Source organism: Palaemon carinicauda, chromosome 7 (assembly GCF_036898095.1).
Source record: "Palaemon carinicauda isolate YSFRI2023 chromosome 7, ASM3689809v2, whole genome shotgun sequence".
Classification (NCBI taxonomy): Eukaryota; Metazoa; Arthropoda; class Malacostraca; order Decapoda; family Palaemonidae; genus Palaemon; species Palaemon carinicauda.
Genome location: NC_090731.1, coordinates 81,677,502 through 81,700,820, shown reverse-complemented (window position 1 = coordinate 81,700,820; position 23,319 = coordinate 81,677,502). Strand labels below are relative to the sequence as shown.

At 36.4% G+C, this 23,319-nt stretch overlaps 1 protein-coding gene across 9 annotated transcripts in view; it reads right to left on the bottom strand.

Moving 5' to 3' along the window:
- The window catches only part of siz (Brefeldin-resistant Arf-GEF family protein schizo), a 389,510-nt gene that overhangs the window by 5,684 nt on the left and 360,507 nt on the right, over positions 1–23,319 (bottom strand). For all 9 annotated transcript variants that reach the window (XM_068376730.1, XM_068376731.1, XM_068376732.1 and 6 more), the window contains 2 exons: positions 14,017–14,126; positions 3,983–4,238 (listed from right to left, as the gene is read on the bottom strand). In XM_068376730.1, coding sequence (XP_068232831.1) covers positions 3,983–4,238; positions 14,017–14,126 — 366 coding nt within the window. The remainder of the gene's footprint in view (positions 1–3,982; positions 4,239–14,016; positions 14,127–23,319) is intronic.

Genomic DNA, 23,319 nt, shown 5'->3' with positions numbered 1-23,319 from the left:
TATATCTCTGTTGAAATGTTTAACCATTAATTGTCTTGCAAATAATTTCAGGCAGATGAAAATACTATTTACTCTTTCCATAGTACAACTTGATGAATTAGATGAATAAGCAATTTTTCTGTATAATTCAAACATTGTAAAAAGAATAAAAACTTGTATAATTCACGCAGTAAAAGGGAAAAAAAATGATTTTTTGCAAGTCTACTATAGTTATATATTTTCTTCGCTTGAAAACATAACGTTAAAAATATCCGATGGTCCATAATACATTATCATTACACAACAAACATCTATTTTCTATGACTAAGATGGCTTATCTTATCAAATGACTCAGTTTTCAACAAGTCGCTTATAATAACCAACAGCAGAATAAAGTTGGCATGAAATATAAACTGTGCTTAATTAGGCAGATTTTATAGTAATTTTCACTGCCATCAGTATTAGAGGCTTAGAAATAATAGCTATGTTAACTATTTAATTTTCTATTTTTTCAGGCCTGGCTTCAGTAGAATCCCTACAATAATAAAAATAAGAATACAAACACCATATCACATCTAATTTTTCTTAAAACTGTGATAGAAATACACTTCTGCCTTCAAAGATTTCAGCTGACTCTAATCTTGTTGCTCTTACTGCTCTTCCAGCAACATGCCACTCAAAGTTTTGCAATGCACATGAAAGAGTACATATCACCCTGTCAAGCAAATGAGCAAAAAGACCCTCTACACAAAAATATATCTTTATTACATCTTTTATGAAACACTGGTATTACAAATTTTAAAAAATCATTTGTATTTTTCCAAGCTATACAATTTTTGTGCCTTTGCTCCTAGTGCCATTTTCTATGTCCAGACCATAATTAAAGAAAAAGGGTTCCATGGCATCATGCTAGGCAGTGCTATGTGTGGCTCTGTCGGTAGGCTTTGGTCCATCTTGGTCAAAGACTTATAAGGGAGTTGAGGAAGGACCTTTGCTTAAATGGCTCTGGTTTGTATAGCTAAGAAAAATGCAAATTGTTTTTAAAATTTGTAGTTTATGCCTGTGAGTATACAAACTTCTGTGTCATTTAAATGTGAGTCTTCCTTAAGTAGTGGGGAAGTCTCCATTAAAAAGTATTCACTCCCTCTTCGAGAGTTACAAGTACAGCATAAGTCGAAAGTGTATAAATAAAGACAGTCCAACCGGCTCGTAAAGAGACAGGGTTGTAGTGTCCAATTCTTTAGGTCGTCCAATCTAAGACAGCGATAAAGCCATATGAAAATGAAGCATCAAACAGATTCAGTGAATCAAAAAAAAAAAAAAAAAAAACAGTTATTGTATTTTTCAAGAATTTCTAAAAAAATAATATTTACAATTTAAAAAAAGAAATCCTGTTCAACATTGTTTATTTTTTAGCATTCCAGATATGTTTTTTTTCTAACATTAGTACCAAGTTTAATAATTTGTCAATATAATGCAACAGAGCAGAAGCCTTCATCAGGTATTATATGGATATACCGATTTTTAAATAAAATTTTGTTCGCGAACATAATTTTTTGGTGAAGTCCATAAGCACTGAACCTCTCCCCGACTTTTGTAAGGGCATAGGCGTCAAAGGCTTAATATACCATCATCATCATCATCTCCTCCTACGCCTATTGAAGTAAAGGGCCTCGGTTAGATTTCGCCAGTCGTCTCTGTCTTGAGCTTTTAATTCAATACTTCTCCATTTATCCTCTCCTACTCCGCGCTTTATAGTCCTAAGCCATGTAGGCCTGGGTCTTCCAATTCTTCTAGTGCCTTGTGAAGCTCAGTTAAACGTTTGGTGAACTAATCTCTCATGGGGAGTGCGAAGAGCATGCCCAAATCATTTCCATCTACCCCTCATCATGATCTCATCCACATATGGTACTCGAGTAATCTCTCTCTAATAGTTTCATTTCTAATCCTGTCCTGCCATTTAACTCCTAATATCCTTCTGAGGGCTTTATTCTCAAATCTAACTAAATCTATTGGATATTGTTTCATTGTCATACTATGACTCATGTTCATAGAGGAACACCGATCTCACTAAACTGATATATAGTCTGATTTTTATATGAAATTTTAGGCAATTTGATTTCCAAAGTTTCCTTAACCTAGCCATTGTCTGATTTGCTGTTTTGGAAAAAAGTTAATATATAGATTATAAAAAAAACTCAAGATTTGCATCTTGATAAAATTTTTTGGCAACCACATGAAATTCAGTAAATGTAAACTGAAAATGGGCAAGTGATTGAGTTAAGGAAATCACCTATTCAAAAGATCAATGTTGATCCTTTCAGGTATTTTGTAAGACCACATCTTTATCAAAGATGGTTTTGGTAGTTTGATTTTCTGCATTGCATTTTACACTATAAACCATGTAATGATACCATGTATTGTCAATTGAAATGTTGTAATAAAGTCTGCATTGCTTACATCACACAACCTTTAGAAGTATTCTGCTTTGACAACTTTGTACACTGCCTTCGAGTGGCAATCACAAGATGTAAGCTGAAGATCACATTCCGGTGAGTGATGAGCACGAGGATACTGACGACCAGGAACAGGAGAACGACGAATAGATCTTGCAAACAGGAGCGCTGCTTGCTGGATGACACTCGTAGAGGGCTATGTTCTCTGAAAGATGATAAAGTCTGTGGAAGGTGGGAGGACTTCCTTGGAAGGAGACCCAGCTACACCCAACAATGGCCAAGCATGCAGCTCATCTGAAAGAGAAAAGGACTCGCCCGAGTGCGGGGCCAAAGTTGCCTCTCAAGGGGAAGCAACAGCGTCTCCGGAACCCAGAGGTTGCCAAAGAGTTAAATGGTCCACGCTCCTACTTGTCTGGCCCTCGGAAGAGTCAGAATGAGGAGGAACTTCAGAAGGAGGTCAAGGGGTGACAGAAGACATCCGAGGTCTCTTCGCCCTCGAGAAGGACCTCGAAGGTGATGAGTCTCTCTTAGACTTATTCTTCTTCCGGCACCTAAACTTCTCCCACTGGGAAGCAGACCACCCATGACACACTTCACAGGTAGAGCCCTGCTCACATTGACGCCCTCTGCAGGTCAACCAAGGACATAAAGGTACCAAAAGTGTGACCTTTGTGCCCTGGACATATGCGCATGAGGAGCGTCAGAGAAAACACACACACCTGTAGAAGAAAAAGCAATATTGTAAAGCAATGGTCTACATAAGGCCAAGTCCTTTAGGAGCAGAGAGCGGACAAAGCCGTTCTATCCAGAGCCAAAAGAAAAAGTGGTTAAAATCACTGCTGTTTGAGTGAGTGAGTGGGGATACCTGGTAATCCCTGGTACCGCTTCCACTAACTAGTGGTAGGATGGTTGCCACCTCACAATTAAGTCTTAAAGGCTAGTCTTCCAGCTTCGCAGAAAGATAATCCCTATTAAATAGCGTTAGATTTGTTATTGGAGGAACAAACAAAATTATTCACTACAAGGAAAGTGAGGAGAACAAGATGGTTATGCTATTCGTTCAAACAAGTAAAGAATAAGAAGAAAACTATGCTATATTTCAACTAAAGAAAATAATTCTACTTTTAAAGCATCAGGAGATATAGAATAAATAAAATCAAGGGGAAGTACATATCCTACAGCCCAATTTTGGATAACTACCTGTCTGCTAGACTGAAAGGTTAATAAGACAGCAAATGAAGAAATAACATTTCAATCCTTGGAAATAATAAATTTGTTCCCCCATTATCACCAAACCCACATCAGTAATCTTGCTGGTTTAGTAACACCTCAATATAAGTCAATGACAAACTAATCATATAATTAGAATGATTTTATTCTAATACTTTAGAGTTTTATAAGATAACTATTATCCTCATATGATAGGAAACTGCTCTTATTATACTTTAAAAAAAGAACTTTATACTATTGCAATTAAAAAAAAATTATTGGCAAGCTCCATAATAATATAAAATCATGAATGAGTTTTCCAAATAGACTCAACTTACATGGCACTTCATTGGTAGAAACTGAGAGCCCAGCAAGAGGAAAACTTTGTCGGAAGGTATAGGTCACTGAGCTTTTCTTCTTTGAGAAAATTTTAGTGACAACTAGAAGATCATTGAAAAGGAAGACCTCTCGTTGATGTACACCTACTCTTTCTCTTTTGTTTACATCAGGAATTTCATATAGTCGGCAGTAACAAACTAATCTTCGATGAGGTAGAGCCAAGTTAGGCTTTTTTCCTACCATAGTTTGCTGAACCTGTGAAAAAGGAGATAATAAAGTTACATAAGTAAAATAAACTCAATTGATGTAGATTGTGTCCATTAAGCACACAAATTTAAGCAGCTTCTTATAATTTATCTTGCTTTCCAATTTTTTGAATAGCCAAGTTAACATTGTAAACATTTACCTAACAAATAAAACCATATTTTTTACAACTGATAACCATATGCCTAAAACATGAGGATACACCTGGCAAGGAGTTTAAGATCACCCTTAAATGTAGTAAGAAAAAAAAAAAAAAACCATGCCCATTGTTCATATTGGTGACATCAACGTTCACCGTAGGATGTAGTAAAATTGCTTTTCCGACTGATTTCCATAGTTTAAGAGCTTTGGACTTTGCCTCTGAATCTGGCTATGAGAAAATCATACGTGAAGCTACTAACAAGTCTGGTAACTGATTAGACCTAGTATGCACTGACTTCCCAGGCATTATAACAAGTAAGGTTTGTTCTCCAGTTGGGACATCCAATCATGCCTTGCTTTTATTACTAGTTAAGATTTAGCAGCCTGTCCTTGATGTGTCATACTCGTGAAATATTGATATAAAATCTCAAGCAGACTGGAATGGCCTTTTGAACGATCTTTTGAATTTACATTGGTCCCAATTGTATAAAGGTGTTGAGCCTGTTATTCTTTAGTATGAGAATCTGGTCAACATAATTTATAGGTATACTTTGTGTGCTTAAAGTACAGACTGAAAGATAAACCCTGATTCAATGATGATTGTAGATGTTCTTATTTGGAGAAGCCGGAGGCATATCATCTTTAGAAGGGTAACAGATCAGATATGACTCGGAATAACTATACTCAGCTAAGACCTGTTGCTCTGTGAGTTTATGCTCCAACTGAAAAGGAATACAATTTAATGATGAAAGAAACCCCCAGGAACAAAAGTAGTAGGTTACCCTCAAATCTTCAATCTTTGGTATAAACTTAACAGTTCCTCCTTTACATAAACCAGATGGCTCTGTCACTCACTTTTTAAAGGAAAAGGCCGGTATTTTGGCTGATGTGTTTGACAATAAGCATAGTAATGAGACACTCGATCTTCCTCATTCCTGTTTTCCTTATGCTAAACAATTAGTTTAGCATTCCACTCTCATGAAATTGAAACTCTATTGATGGACCTTGATGCTTATGGAGACCCAAATTGTATTTTTCCTTTGTTTTTAAAAAGACTGCTGATTTCTTAGCTCCCAGGTTATGTTATTTTCTGTAAGCTAGCAAGAGGAGATTCTTTTAGAACTTGTTGGAGAGTTGGTAATGTTACTTCATTATGTAAATGGGTTTGTAGTAGCTCTACTACAGCTGATTACCGACAAATTTCCATAACTAACATATCTAAAGTTCCATGTTTACAATTTAGCTTTTGTAATTAGAGGATGTGGTGCACTTCTCTCCGTCACTTTCATTTTCCACAACTCTGATTCATACATCACAGTTGGTACAATAACTTTCTCATACAAAACTCTCTCTAAATTCATCCTTAACCCTCTATTTTTTTACCACTCCCTTCACTGATCCGAACACTTTACATCCTTCATTCCCTCTCTGATGTACATTTGCTTTCACTCCACCATTTGCAGCAAAAACAGAGGCCAAGTACTTAAATTTATCTATTTCCTAAAAGTAACTTTCCATTCAATCTAGCACCACCCTCTCTTATCGTGAATCTCATAATCTTACTCTTACCCACATTAACTGGCTACTTCCTTCTCTAACACACCCTTCCAAACTCTGTCACTGATAGACACAACTTCTCTAATTCTGCACCCAATACAGTATCATCTGCACACAACTGATTCGTCTCCAACTCATGATCACTCTCATCTATCATTTTCAATCCTTGACCATTCACCTCTCTTACGGCTCCATCAACAAAGAAATTGAACAGCCATGGCCACATCACACGTCCCTGTCTCAGCCCCACTCTCACTGAAAACCACTCACTTCACTTCCTGTCCTAACACACTCTTTACTGCCTATGTATAAACTATTCGCTGCTTGCAAAATCACCCCCCAATTCCATAGAAACTCATCACATTCCACATTGCTTCCCTATCAAATCTATCATAAGCTTTCTCCAGATCCATAAATACAACATATACCTTCTTACCGGTTGCTAAATATTTCTCGCACAGTATTCTAGTTCTATTCCAACTATGACCGGTTTGTGAAATAATCTTCCTAATCGGGCAATTGAATCGGTAGAACTTAAAAAATTCAAACTTGCTGCCAATGTTTTGATGTTGAACAGGCTGACAGGTCTTTTGAAGTTTATATATGAAATATGTTTCAATGTTGTTACTGTTCTTAAAATATTTCATTTCAATTGTTCATTGCTTCTCTCGTAATTCATTTATTTCCTTTCCTCACTGGGCTATTTTTCCCTGTTAAAGCCCTTGGGCTATAGCAACCTGCTTTACCAACTAGGGTTGTAGCTTAGCTAGTAATAATAATTAAAGTGGTTTTCAAAGAAAGCCTTATTTTTTGGCTTATCACTGCTACTATTAACTTTATAGGAGCCACTGTATATAGATAAACACTAAGAGCACTAAAATAAATGAAATAAATGAAAAAGTTTACAGTACAACATTTTAAGGGTCTGAACTGGGCGAGAGTTACTCATAATCTGGGTCATTCGCCTTTGTCTGAGATATGTATCTTATCTTGGCTAAGTATCTTGGCTATACAGGTTCTTTCAAGTTGTTCGGACTTGCAATTTTTTTTTTATATCCAGGACAAAACATTTTCTAAAATTTGGTTTGATAACCAAATTGATCGAAATATGGAGCATTAGATCTCTGAGGTATTACTTATTTAATCATAATCTATAATAACAATGAAAACAAAACAAGTGAGTGTATTAAAATCACACAGTCTTCCAAGGAAATGCAGATAAGTATTTATGTAATCAATGATAATAGTAAATATACTGATTGTATATGTCATATTATTATCATTACTATTATAAACATTTCACCTATTTGCAGCATATAGAAGAAAAACCTCCTTACCTGCTACATTGCGTTCCAAGCAACACCCAGGTGATATAAACTCTAGACTTTTTTCCTAACAAGTATAATATTCACTACAGCAGTGAAAATACTGTAATGTAATTAATTATATACCGCGGTATACATAAAAATCTTATACTGCCAATATTAATATCGCATTCATCTCATTCTCCCTCTCTCACATGTGTATACTGTAAGCCTTTTTATGTATTGTAAAACACTAACCTATTGAACATAATAATTAGAAGTACTGTATTTTGTATAGTACTGTAGTAATTATATGATACTGTCCTGTAAGATAGTAGTAAAAATGATATTAGTAAAACCGTAATGAAAAACAAACACAATAACTTTATCACCAACAACTGCTAATTGTACGGTACTCCTGTCATATACAGTGATGCCTTGTGATACGAAAGATTTGCATACGAAAAATTCATAATACGAAAAAGATATGAAGTTTTTTCACTTCATATTACAAAAAAAAATGTCATCATACAAAACAAGGTATGGTATGAGATTTGCCCGGCCGCTGACACTTATTTTAAAACAGTAAACTTGCCACCATCCTCTTACGCTCCAATTGGTTACCTCCCTGCTCTGATGTTGGTTACCACCATAAGATCCAGCTCTCCTATTTGTCAGCATCTATCCCATAATGCATCTACGTATCGGAGTTCCTCGACCATTTTGTTTTGGCAGCGCTATTGTTCACATTGAATTTGTGTTGGTTATTTCGCTTTCGTGCTTTTAATTAATGTACTGTATCGTATTGCGTTATTAAATCGTACATAATTAGACACGGGTCCCAAGAATGTTGCTAATGTGCAGGGAAAGAAGAAGAGGATGCTTTCTATGGAGACAAAGCTTGATATAATCAAGAATTATGAGACTGGCAAGCAGCTAAGTGTGATTGCTAAGGAATACGGCCGAAATCTGTCAACAATTGGCATTTTACTTAAACAGAAGGAAGTCGCCAAAGAAGCACCTTCATCTAAGGGCGTGACTGTTTTCTCCAGTAAAAGGAGCCACATCCATGATGAGATGGAGAGAATGCTTCTCCTTTGGATTAAGGACAAGGAGATCGCTGGATACATGATCACTGAGACGACAATCTGCCGGAAGGCCAGAGCAATTTTCGCTGATCTCGTGCGTGCTCACGCTGAAGACGACACAGGAGAAGGGACATCGAAGCAGGCCCCACAAGAGTTCAAGGCTTCAAGGGGGTGGTTTGAAAAATTCAAGAAATGGTCTGGCATCCATTCGATGGGGCAGCATGGGGAGGCTGTAAGCTCAGACATGAAAGCAGCCGAACCTTTGTTAAGAAATTTGACAAGTTGACTCTCCAGGAAGGCTACAGTCTCCAGCAAATCTTCAATTGCGACAAAACTGGGCTTTTCTGGAAAAAAATGCCTAGTAGGACCTACGTCACGGCGGAAGAAACGAAAGCTACCCGGGCATAAGCCTATAAAGGACAGGCTTACCCTTGCACTCTGTGCAAATGCCAGTGGGGATTGTAAGGTGAAGCCCCCTCCTTGAGCCTTCAAGGCCCAACAAAGTGCTAAAGGAGAAGCTTCTGGTGATGTGAAAGGCTAATGTGAAATCCTGTGAAACGAGACTCTTGTACGTCGAGTGGGTAAATCTCTTTTGGTTTGACTGTCAGAAAATACTTGGAAGAGAAGCACCTCCCTCTGTAATGTCTGCTGGTGTTGGACAATGGCCCTGCTCACCCTCCTGGCATCGAGGATGATATCATTCTGGATTATTCATTTATCAAGGTTCTCTATTTTCTGCCTAACACCAATCCTTTCCTACAGCTCATGGACCAGCAAGTGATTTCCAACTTCAAGTAGGTCTGTGAAATGTTTCGAAATCACTGATAGCACAAACCTCACCATTCATGAATTTTGGAAGGACAATTTCAATGTTGTGATACGCCTCAGACTCATCGATCAAGCTTGTCAAAAGGTTTCAAAGCACATCTTGAACTCTTTGTGGAAGAAGCTATGGCATGATGCTGTCTTCACACGAGACTTTGAGGGCTTTCACGTAGGTGTACCCGAATCCGAAAAAGTTGACGATCCTGAACTTGTACCGCAACCTGAGGTTGCCGAGATTGTTACACTTGGGAGGTCCATGGGTCTGGAAGTCAATGAGGAGACATTAATAACCTTCTCGAGGAGCACCAAGAGGAGCTTACGAAGGACAACCTAAAGGAGTTGGAGGCCATGTAACTGAACGTCATTCAAGAACAGTTCTCTAGCAGCGACAAGGAGAATGACCCTACGACAACTGCAAAAATTAAGGGGCTCTAGCTTGCTAGCATAAAATGGCAGCTTTTGTAGATAAGAAACATCTAGAAAAGGCTTACACAGGTCAAGCTCTTGCGCATTTAAATGACATTTGCCCGCGTCATTTCCGGAACGTTTTAAGAAGCATGCAGAAACAAGTTTGCTTGGATAGTTATTTTTTAAAGAGGCCTTCAGCAGGCCAAGAGGAAGCTGAAAGTGATCTGAATAAACAGAGAAGTGGAAGCGATGAAAAAATTGATGCAATTTAGAAAGCACAAAACGTAAAGTAAAAAAAAAAAAGTAAAAAATAAACAAAAGAAAAAAGAAATATAATTTCAAGTTTTCAGTAAAATTAAGTGTTAATGTTTTCTTCCATTTATTAAAGTATTTCATAAAGTTAAGTGTTTATGTTTTAAGCCGTTTGACCTCCTCTGCTGCCAGTTTTACTTTCGAACATCGCCTCACTCTAAAGGTATGGTTCCACATCTTTGTCACTGTATGTATTTTCCATTTATCATTTCATTACTGTATGTGTTCTAATAATAATGTACTTCATTTACAAGTATTAATGATTTTGTTGGGTACTGAATGATCCAAATGGTTGTATTTCATTGTGGTAAGTACAGCTTAGCCTCATAAAATCTAACGTGGTGTTTTTGTTGGGGTTGGAACAAATTAGGCGATTTACATGTAAAACGTGACTCATCATATGAAAAATTCTCGATACTAAAGCTATTTCGATACCAGTTAATTTTGTATCTTGAGGCATGACTGTAGTATCCATAATTAAAGATATTAACCTATTAATGAAAATTACCATGAGGCTCTAAAACATAATACAGTTTTGTTAATAATTAAGTGGTATTGTAATATGTGATCAGCAATATGAAAAGATTCGAAGATTCTCTCTATCTTTTAGAAATAAAATGATAAGTTGTAAGAATGCTATTGTAGCTATATCATTAGGCAAAAAAGCCTTTAAATAGTGTTATTTTAGGTTGAAAAATAATGAAGATAGAATTTACATAAAATTTTAGATAATTTGATAACTCTTAATTGTTAATAAAATATTTTAGCAAACTTTTTAAAGCATGATCATCAAATATATCATAATATGAAATACAGTATGTTAAATTCTTCTCAATAAAAATAATCTTTATGAAAATTAATCACTACAGTAAAACCAAAATGAAATTTTCATATACAGCTACTTAGCTGATTAGTCAACATATGTTGTTGTTGTTGGGGTATTAAAGCCAACACTTGTTGTTGGCACGGGCCTTTCCCTTGGTTGGCCCGTAGGTAGTCAACATAGAACAAATTTATAACCATGCTATTCTGACTGAGGTGTTATGCTAGAAATGAGATTTTTGGTAAGGTTACTCTGAATATATTTAATTTTCTCATAAAATGATATCTACAAGGAGCTTTCTTTTAAAAAAGGGCATAATTTTTTCTTAACAAATAATTAAGTTATAAAAAATATTCCTTGAAGGAACAAACAAATCTTTGTATGTGCTCAGTTCAGTATGAATGCATTTAGTGAAGCATGAAACTTTTTAGGAAGAGACAAGGAGAAAGAAATTTATATAAAATCTCGTGCAGTAATTTGTTTACACAAAATATGCATTAGATAAAATTAATAGATAGAAAATATTGGAAAATACTGAATTAAAGGGAGTAAGGATATGGGCCAATAAAGGGAATTAGGATAAGGATTAAGAAAGGGATTAATGATAATACAAAATAAGGGCATAAAAGATTAAAAATAAAATCAAATGAAGAGTAAAATGCATGAATAACAGAATAAAAGATAAATGAAAAGGAAATGGAAAAGAGGGAAGAATGTAAGACACCTTATAGCCTTTAACATTAAATCAAATTAATACAGACAGAATATAGTTGGAAATACTGAATAAACAGGAATAAGGAAAAAAAAAAGAATATGAAATATAATTAAAGTAATTTGGAAACACAATAATAGGGAATAAGGATTTAAGTGATAAATTAACAGTAAAAATGCATAACAGAAATGAAAATATGAATACAAAGAAAATAAAAGAGAGGAAAAAATGGGAGACCTTTTAGCCTTTGAACAAACATCCCATTCACTTTAAACATGACTTCACATAAGCCTACTCTACAGTGCAGTGATGTAATAGCACAGGTTTGAAAACTATTTCCCAGTGTTTTCAGTTTGGCAACTGCAGTTAAGGGGGCCGGCCGGCTAATGCTGATTTTTAATGACAGGAATTTGACATTCATATCACTTAATAAGGTGACTTAGGACATCTCCAAACTGCATAGGAATTTTGCCTCTGACCTTCGGTTTTGCGACTTATTCTGAATGATTGCTTACAGCACTTTTTATTCGGTCAGGAGGTTTTCTATGGTTTTATCATGAGAAGTTCCAAAACCAAGGATTCTTATACATAAGAACTTGTGGGTGTCCATCTGACTCCCTTGGATCTCTTGGGATTATACTCCAGAGTCAAGAGAGGAGGACATCAACCATTACCGTAGTATTGGTGAAAACGGTGGCTAACAAAATATCTGGCAAAATTAAGTGATTCATGAGATAAATTCATTTAAGGCCAAGCTTCTTTTTTAGGAGGTATGGAGGCCATAACTTTCACAGCCATACCTGGTTCTTAATCATAGATAGTCATGACCGCTCATAACTCGGTTATAACTCCGTGAGGAGGGACATCTGATCTGGGACTATTTGTAAACTTACATGTCAGACTGACTGGCAGGAGTAAAGGCGTATCTTTCCATTCTATAAGTTCTTATCAAGAACTGACTTCTTAACTTTCCTGGAGATGCTTCCTAGTCTCTAGACTTAGATAGGAAGTACCAAAATCCTGTTTAAGTGATGAACAGGAAAGACAGGTCAAACTTTTGACTTCAAAGTTGAGCTTTATTCCTAAGATGTCATGTCCCCAAAGGATTTATGGGAAACCAGGGTTCCTGACAGGGGAGGGGTTTTGCGTATATACTCGATGTATTCTGACACTAAACACCACTTGCACTGTGGATACTATCTTCTTACCTATCAGAGACATCACTTCTCAGAATGGGTAATTATTTTTTCAGAGAAATTGGGTTCTGCCATCCAAAATCTGGTTTTGAGGATGGCCACTCTTTTTCAAAAAAAAAAAAAAAAAAAAAAAAAGTTCTTAGATTATCTATGGTAAGTCTTCTGACATTTACCGGGTAGGGACTGGCTCCATTTCAGATTCTTGGGAACAAAAGGGCCCATATTTCCACAATCTAATTTTCTTGTCACAATCTTTAGTTTAGACAGGGGTATAGGCTTGAAACAATAGCCTTCTCCTTGAAAGGTAGTATCTTAGAGATCTTCCTTGTGGGTAGACTTGCATGGGCTCAAGATTTGATACCTCACATAACAAACGGCTAGAAAAACTATTCAATATTTATCATGCCAACAAAAAATAAAGAGGGGAGAGATCCAAAAGAAATCCTACCTCCTACTGTAAAGCTCACAGCCGGTGTTAGGCTCTTCCTGGGAAAGAAGAGGTCTAACACTGGGGGCTAATAGCATTAGATTGTCCATTTAAGCACTTTGTTAGCCGAGGCGTATCTAGACTAACTGTGGTAGGGAAGGCGGGAAATAGGAAGACCTATAACCTGAACAGGCTACTTCAATTGTTGAGAGATTAGTCCTTGACAAATTTACTACCTCATTCAACACTTTATTGGCCACTCCCTACCTGTGGTAAGTCTGGGTATGCACCTATTAATAGTAAGAGTCATTGATCCTGCGGTCTTCACCTTCAGGGGGGAGAGAACTCTCTCCCTTGGTCTGAAAAGTTTGATCTACAGGATGTCTCAGTACTTTATAAGTCTCTCTGTTGATGCTGAGAGGCAAGAATTTCAGTTTATTTCTCTCTCCTCCCCGAGATAGTTTGTTTCAGTCTTGCGACCTTCACTATTACCAACTCTACTTCTGCCTGGGAGAACAGATAGGGGGAATTCACCAAATCAGAGTTTCTCTGAATTAACACATCTCTAGGGGGCAGTTGTTCCGAGCATCAGGCCAAGATTGCGTAGCATCTTTTTAAGACACAGTTACCCTATAGCTCCTAGTGCTTTTGTCGCTGCTCGTGATAATTCTTCAAATCAACGTAGGGCGTTATGATCCTTAAGATGTTCTGTAGTCGCATAGCGGGATACTGCTCTCCTGTAGACCAATGGTTGAACCATGAGCAGGTTTGGATATCAAGATATAGCAGCTATTTCCATGATCATCCTTTCTAAGCCTAAAAAACTGAGGGGAGTGCAGATATGACCTCTGTTTAGGCGGACCCTTCACTTCAACACTATTTGCTACTGTTGTCAGCTTTATTTTTCTATAGTCAAGTTTTAAGTAATTTTACCATTAAATGTAATACTTCTCAAATATAAAAAGATGGGTCTTACCTTCAAAACTTGGGTTACATGATCATGACCAATTCTAAATTCTTGGGCCTTGATTCTCTGATACATTCCTTCTAGCATTTCCCGTTCTATGTCATATCCATCATCAATACCTGTAAATAAACGCAAGAAATGTTGTTATATACGACACAAATTCCTTCTTTCCATTTTACATAAAAACATGAATAATTTAAAATTTTAAAAATTTCTTTTCTAGCTTGAAGAGTATTGTCATTTCTTAAATTCAAATTGCTTCATATGTGGTAGCAGCAACAATAAGGTGTGCATCCTCTTTTACAGAACAATGTTGTTACTTTTACAACTATGATGCACACCATTAGCCTGAGGAAGGGAATTCTCTATAATCATACAAAGTAAACACTATTACTTCATGGATGAGGAGTAGTTATTCATGTACAGTAGGTCTAAATCTAAGTCTGCTGTTGGCCAAGGCACCAGCCACCCATTGAGATACTACTGCTTGAGTGTTATTTGGACCTTTGACTGGCCAAATATAATACAATGTTGGATCTCTCTCTCTTTACAACTCATTTTGTCCTTGCCTGTGCATACACCCAAAAATTGAGACTAATCTTAATACATTCTCCTCTCTCATCACAGACCTGACAACATTAGGCAAACCATACAATTCTTCTTCACTCACATTGTTACTTACTGTACTGTAATGGTTAAGTGGCTACTTTCCACTAGGTATGGGTAGAAGAGAATCTTAAGTTCTCTTGCTTGAGGATACACACTGGCACACTATTCTATCAGTTTTATCTTCCTTTTGTTTTTTAAATGTTATGTTAGGCTCAATATATGGGTCATGGATTTCTGGTAATTCATCAAGAGGCTACCTTTTCACATCTATTCCTTCACCCACTTCTCTGGTACTCATTTTCAAGACCTTTGTTATTATCCTTCCTTTAGATGAAGTGGCTTTCCTGGAGGGTACAAAGTCTCGCATGGTGTGTCGACTCCATGTTGACAAATTTTATGTTGTAGGAGTTGTAGGAGTTTCTCTGTATATACTGAGGTTGTGAACATGACATTTTTGTTATCATTATTAAGTTTGTTTTCAAGTATGATGCGACTTTTTTTATCATTTTCAATTCTTACTCTATCTAGAGATATTGAGCAAAATTTGGGACTGGTGCGTTCTAAACTTCACCAGTTTCATCCAATGTACTGCAATATTAGTGGTCTACATGACAGTATTATTATTATCACTATAATTATTATTATCATTACTAGCAAAGCTATAATCCTAGTTGGGAAAGCAGAATGCTATAAGCCCAAGGGCTCTAGCAGGAAAAATAGCCCTGTGAGGAAAGAAAACAAGCAAATAAATAAACTACAAGACAAGTAAAGGATAATTAATATAAATTATTTTAAGAACAGTAACAATTTTAAAATAAATCTTTCATATATAAGAATTATAAAAACTTAAAAAAGACACGATGAAAAGAAATAAACAAAATAGTGTGGCTGAGTGTACCTTCAAGCATGATAACTCTACTGCAAGACAGTATAAGACCATGGTACAGAGGCTATGGCACTACCCAAGACTGGAGAACAATGGTTTGATTTTGGAGTGTTGTTTTCAAAGAAAAGTTCCTAAATATAGCTAACGAGTCTCATCTGCTCTTACCCTTATGCTCAGAAACTTTGATTTCTAAAATACGGCACTCGTCTGAGCTGCTTATTCATGGTTTAAAGAAACCAATAATTTTGAAATGGGATGGCATTCCCAGGCCAAGGGGAATGGTAATGTATATTAGGACTGAGTACCCTGCTTCTCATAAGTCCTGCTATGGATGTGGATGCCATCAGATTCAGGCCATATAGGTCTACGGCCCACATAACCACTTTTATTTGTGTTCCATCAAATTTACTTTTGAGAAACACATTAGGTCTGTTTCTCCTTAAATTGCACAAACAATTTGGCTTACTGAGAAAGTCTTGTTAGATTTTCAGAGATCAATTTATTCTGAAGAAGTGTTTTAATTCTTTCATTCTACCTTGTTTCGAGTATTATTCTCCTGTCTGGTTTTCAGCAGCTTATTCTCGTCTTAATTTGTGGGACAGGAACTTACATTCTTTAAAAAATTTTATTCCCAATATAGATATTAATCTCTGGTACCACTGTTCAATTAGTTTGTTATGAATATTGCATAAGATTTTTTCATAATGCTGACTATCATTTACAATCAGATCTTCCTGGACAGTATCATCCTGTTCGTAATACTAGGTATGCAGTAAACTCTAAGAGACGGGCCTTCTCCACTATGAGGCTCAATACTACACAGTATTCTAGAAGTTTTATTCCAGCTGTTACCAAGTTGTGGAATGATCTTCCTTATCAGGTAGTTGAGTCGGTAGAACTTCAGAAGTTCAAACTAGCTGCAAATGTTTTTATGTTGAACAGACTTACATAAGTCTCTTTCTATAGTTCATATATGAAATATATGTTTTAATGTTGTTACTGTTCTTCAAATATTTTATCTTAATTGTTCATTAGTTCTCATATAGTTTATTTTTTCCTTATCTCCTTTCCTCACTGGGCTATTTTTCCCTGTTGGAGCCCTTGGGCTTTAAGCATCCTGCTTTTCCAACTAGGGTTATAGCTTAGCTAGTAGTAGTAGTAGTAATAATAATAATAATACATATATACATCTACCAAGGCAATTCCCCAATTTGGGGGTTAGCCGACATCAAACAAATGAAACAAAAAAGGGGACGTCTCCTCTGTATGTTCCTCCCAGCCTGATAAGGGACTCAACCGAGTTTGGCTGGTACTGCTAGGGTGACATAGCCCACCCTCCCCCGTTATTCACCACAGATGAAGCTTCATAATGCTGAATCCCCTACTGCTGCTACCTCCGCGGTCATCTAAGGTACCGGAGGAAGCAGCAGAGCCTACCGGAACTGCATCACAATCGCTTGCCATTCATACCTACTTCTAGCACGCTCTCTCACATCTATCCTCCTATCACCCAGAGCTTCCTTCACTCCATCCATCCACCCAAACCTTGGCCTTCCTCTCGTACTTCTCCCATCAACTCTTGCATTCATCACCTTCTTTAGCAGACAGCCATTTTCCATTCTCTCAACATGGCCAAACCACCTCAACACATTCATATCCACTCTAGCTGCTAACTCATTTCTTACACCCGTTCTCACCCTCACCACTTCGTTCCTAACCCTATCTACTCGAGATACACCAGCCATACTCCTTAGACACTTCATCTCAAACACATTCAATTTCTGTCTCTCCAATTCCTCACAACTCTGGTCCATACATCACAGTTGGTACAATCACTTTCTCATATAGAACTCTCTTTATATTCATGCCCAACCCTCTATTTTTTACTACTCCCTTAACTGCCCCCAACACTTTGCAACCTTTATTCACTCTCTGACGTACATCTGCTTCCACTCCACCATTTGCAGCAACAGACCCCAAGTACTTAAACTGATCCACCTCCTCAAGTAACTCTCCATTCAACATGACATTCAACCTTGCACCACCTTCCCTTCTCGTACATCGCATAACCTTACTCTTACCCACATTAACTCTCAACTTCCTTCTCTCACACACTTTTCCAAATTCTGTCACTAATCGTCAAAGCTTCTCTTCTGTGTCTGCAACCAGTACAGTATCATCCGCAAACAAAAACTGATTTACCTCCCATTCATGGTCATTCTCGTCAACCAGTTTTAATCCTCGTCCAAGCACTCGAGCATTCACCTCTCTCACCACTCCATCAACATACAAGTTAAACAACCACGGCGACATCACACATCCCTGTCTCAGCCCCACTCTCAACGGAAACCAATCACTCACTTCATTTCCTATCCTAACACATGCTTTACTACCTTTGTAGAAACTTTTCACTGCTTGCAACAACCTTCCACCAACTCCATATAACCTCATTACATTCCACATTGCTTCCCTATCAACTGTATCATACGCTTTCTCCAGATCCATAAACGCAACATACACCTCCTTACCTTTTGCTAAATATTTCTCGCATATCTGCCTAACTGTAAAAATCTGATTCATACAACCCCTACCTCTTCTAAAACCACCCTGTATTTCTAAGATTGCATTCTCTGTTTTATCCTTGATCCTATTAATGATTACTCTACCATACACTTTTCCAACTACGCTTAACAAACTAATACCTCTTGAATTACAACACTCATGCACATCTCCCTTACCCTTATATAGTGGTACAATACATGCACAAACCCAATCTACTGGTACCATTGACAACACAAAACACATTTTAACCCTGGATAGGTACGGTGGGTCGTTCGCGACCCCGAGCGTAAAAAAAAAACAGGTTTTTCTCACGTGACTCAGCCCCGTGATTGAATGAGTGGGTGATCGACCTGCAGGAGGTGTCTCCCCTACACGCTCTAGTAGTGTCCAGATGTGCATTGCTGTAGCTGTACTCCTTCCCCGATTTCTGAGACGAGTCGGGGTCGTTCGCGACCGAGTTTACCCTTCTAAGGTAGTTTGCATAATTATCAAAGTTATTACGTATTATGAAATTGTCGTAGAATGGTGCAACTTGTATAGGTTATCAGTTGTGGAAAGTCTTGGTGGATTGTTTGGCTACCATGTGCATGATTTTTTTTTTAGTTAAAATGTCGTTCATCACCACGAGGACCATTTTACCGCGATTGCCCCTTTTTCATTTTTTTTCATTTTTTTGCCAAGTCATTTTTCCGTAAGATATTGCCAAATAGTGTCGTAAAACTTTTGCTTGTTTAGTGTTGGAAAGTGTGTCTAGATGATCTGGCTACCCATGCATGACTTTGTTTTTGTCAGATACGACGTAGTTATTGGTATATTGGGTATTTAACTGCGGTTACCAATTTCTGTTTTTTTTCAATATTTGTAAAAATTACTACGTAGTAAGGAATTGCCGTATATTATTCATTTTTTTTTCATGTTTATGTGTTAGAAAGTGTGCCTTGATGGTTGGGCTAACACGTGCATGTCTTTTTTTTTATCTGAGATGCCGTATATTAGAATGTCGGGCATTTTACCGCGAGTACCCCTTTTTCATTTTTTTTCATTTTTTTGCCGTCATTTTTCCGTAAGATATTGCGAAATAGTGTCGTAAAACTTTTGCTTTTTTAGTGTTGGAAAGTGTGTTTAGATGATCTGGCTACCAATGCGTGATTTTGTTTTTGTCAGATACGACGTAGTTATTGGTATATTGGGTATTTAACTGCGGTTGCCAATTTCTGTTTTTTTTCAATATTTGTAAAAATTTACTACGTAGTAAGGAATTGCCGTATATTATTGATTTTTTTTTCATGTTTATGTGTTAGAAAGTGTGCCTTGATGGTTGGGCTAACACGTGCATGTCTTTTTTTTTTATCTGAGATGCCGTATATTAGAATGTTGGGCATTTTTCCGCGAGTGCCCCTTTTTATTTGTTTTGCATTTTTTTGCTTAGTCATGTTACCGTAAGGAATTGGCAAGTAGTGTCGCAAAACTTATATTTTTATAGTGTTGGAAAGTGTTTCTAGATGATCTGGCTACCCATGCCTATCTTTTTTTTAGCCAGATATGGCGTATATATAGGTATGTGTTCGATTTTCCGGTGATTGCCATTTTTTCGTTTTTTCCCAATTCTTTCAAAAATACTACGTACTAAGGAACTATCACAGAGTAATGATTCCTCTAGATGTTTATTTGTCGGAAAATTTTGTTTACTTTTTTTTTGATTGAATATCATCAATTTTTTTTAGCTAAAATATTATATTGTTTTACATTTTTTTTTTCGATTTTATTTCCCTTCAAAAAAATTTTTTTGGGTCAGAATTTTAATTTTATAGTCGTAAAATAATCGACAATTATCCAGCAACCCACATACAATTTTTATGCATATCCAATAATAATTAGATTAGTAAATAACACCTTGAAATTGACATACCCTTCCTACATTTCAAGTGGCAGATTAGGGAGTCTGAGTCAGTGTGGTTGGCGGCCATTTTGTGGACATATCCGAAGCGTAAGCTGCCCTATCTATATATATTCTTGTTCCCTATAGAATTTGTGATATTTTGGTATATTTTTACCTGCATAAATATCATATTATATATTAAATATATGTATTTTTTTTACGAAATTTCTAAGTACTCAAAAAATTACCTTTAGATATGGCCCCTGATATAAATGTAATTTACAAAATAATGAAGATTTTTTTACATATTTCTATTTTAGGATAACATATGTTTATTCCCTAAAAAAATTAGCCACTTCCTATTTCATTTGGGTACCCAAAAAAATTCATGAAATTTGGACAAATTTTTTTGGCCAAAAAAAGTTACCCTTTTTTTCTCATTTCAGATCTTCACCTCCATGGGTCTGACTTCATCCAAAATACATCAAGATGTGTCCTAAACATTCAAGAATCAATTCCTAAAAGGATTTGTGTATATATGTATAAACTTTTTTTTTATGAATTTTTATGTCAGGTCTTTTTTTTTTCTACTTAATTTTTTAAAATATTTATAATAAATAGTTTTTCTGCAGATGAGTAGTATTTATCTTTACAGTTGTTTTAAGCATTCATTGAAGTTTTTTTTGGCAAAAGAAAAAAGGAGGTTACTGCAAAAACTGATTTTTCAAGAATTTTTTTTGGCGTCGGGGTCGTTCGCGTCCGAGTATACCCTTAAAGGGGTGTCCGAGGAGCGTACCTATCCAGGGTTAAACAATCTCACCAACCATTCAAGTACAGTCACACCCCCTCCTTCAACATCTCAGCTCTCACACCATCCATACCAGATGCTATTCCTACTCTCGTTTCATCTAGTGCTCTCCTCACTTCCTCTCTTGTAATCTCTCTCTCATTCTCATCTCCCATCACCGGCACCTCAACACCTGCAACAGCAATTATATCTGCCTCCCTATTCTCCTCAAAATTCAGTAAACTTTCAAAATATTCCGCCCATCTTTTCCTTGCCTCCTCTCCTTTTAACAACCTTCCATTTCCATCTTTCACTGTCTCTTCAATTCTTGAGCCAGCCTTCCTTACTCTCTTCACTTCTTTCCAAAACTTCTTCTTATTCTCTTCATATGAATGACCCAATCCCTGACCCCACCTCAGGTCAGCTGCCCTCTTTGCCTCACGTACCCGTACCTTGCGCTTTACTTCCACATTTTTCTCTTTATATTTTTCATACTTCTCTATACTATTACTCTGCAGCCATTCTTCAAATAATAATAATAATGATAATAATAACAGTAATAATAATAATAATAATAATAATAATAATAATAATAATAATAATAATAATAACAATAATAATAATAGTTGTATCACTTATCACATGGTAAAATACTGAGTGGAAAAACAAACCCTGCTTCAATAATGATTGTAGAAGAAACAGGCTGCTTATCATTTTGGCAGTGTAACAGATTGGATTTGACTTGGAATAACTATACTCAGCTAAGTGGTGTTAATTCTTAAAGGTGGGCTACCTTTAAATCTGCATTCTTTAGTGTAGAATTAACAGTTCTGCCTTTACAAGATGGCTCTGTCACTTAATGTCCACAAGACAAGGCTATCTTTTCTGCTGATGTGTTTGCCAGTAAGCAAAGTAAAGGGAAATTTGATATCCTCATTCCTGTTTTCCTGAGGCTAAACTAACTATTTTAGCTATCCGGTCCAGTAAAATTAAAATTCTCTCGATGGACATTGATGCTTGTAGAGGTGGAGACAAAATGGTATTTTTCCTTCTTTTTCATAAAGACTGCTGATTTTTTAACTCCTAAGTTGTCTGTTATTTTTGGCAAGTTAGCAAGAAGAGTAGTAGGTTGGCCAAAGCACCAGCCACCTGTTGAGATACTACCACTTGAGAGTTATTGGGTCCTTTGACTAGCCAGATGATACTACATTGGATCCCTCCCTCTTCCTAGTTACGGCTCATTTTCTCTTTCTCCTCTTTCCTCATACACTTAAGAACACTGAAATTACCAAACAACTCATCTTTTTCTCAAAAGGTTAACCACTGCACTGCAATTGATCAGTGCATACTTTCCTCTTGGTAAGGGTAGAAGAGACTCTTTAGCTATGGTAAGCAGCTCTTCTAGGAGAAGGACACTCCAAAATCAAACCATTGTTCACTAGTCTTGGGTAGTTCCACAACCTCTGTACCAAAGTCTTCCACTGTCTTGGGGTAGAGATCTTTTGCTTGAGGGTACACTCGGGCACACTATTCTATCTTGTTTCTCTTCCTCTAGTTATTTTAAAGTTTTTATCCTGTTGTTGTTTTCAAGTTTTTATAGTTTATATATGAAAAATTTATTGTTATTTTTTTTAAACTTCTCTTGTAAATTTTCCTTTCCTCACTGGGCTATTTTCCCTGTTGGAGCCCTTGGGCTTATAGCATCCAGCTTTTCCAGCTAGGGTTGTAGCTTAGCAAGTAATAATAATAAGAGGTACTTTTTGCACTTGTTGGAGAATTATGTTACTCCATTACATAAATATGTTTGTGGTAGCTCTAGCCCTACTGATTACCATCCAATTTCCATAACACCTATAGTATCTAAATTTTTCAAATACCTTTAGGCAAAATATCTCAATAGGTATGGTTTAAGAAGTTTGTCGGATTGCCCTTGATTTTAGTTGTACATCTGACCGTGTTAATCCTGAGGCACTTGTTTTCAAACTAAAACAGATGGGAGTGGGTGGGTCTTTGTTGAATTTTTGAGTGATATATTGCAAAGAGTAGTTATTAATGAGCATCATAGTGACTGTAGGAATTTAATATCTGGTGTTTCCCTAGGTAGTAGTCTTGCCCTATTAATTTTCATACTATATAATCCTAATATGTGGTTTACCTTAGAAAACAAGTTTGATAAACATGCAGATGATGCTATTCTTTTTGTTTCTATTTCATATACTGAATGTAGATCTACAGTTGCTGATTCCCTTCATAGAGATCTAGCTAACATTAGTGCATGGTGCAAATTATGGTACATAAAGCTGAATCCCATTAAAATTCAAATTATGGTTGTACGTATATTGAACAGTGGCTTCTTAACATTCATATATTTCCATTGATAATATCTAACTATAAAAAACTCCTTTAAAATTCTAGGTGTAATTCTTAATTGCAAATTTACTTTTGAGAAGCACATTTAGTCTATTTCTTCTTAGATTGCACAAAAAAATTGACTTATTGAATAAGTCTTTCAAAATTTTCGAAGGTCAATCTAGCCTGAAGAAAAGAAATATTATAATCATTTACCTTTATTTCTAGTATTCCCAGATT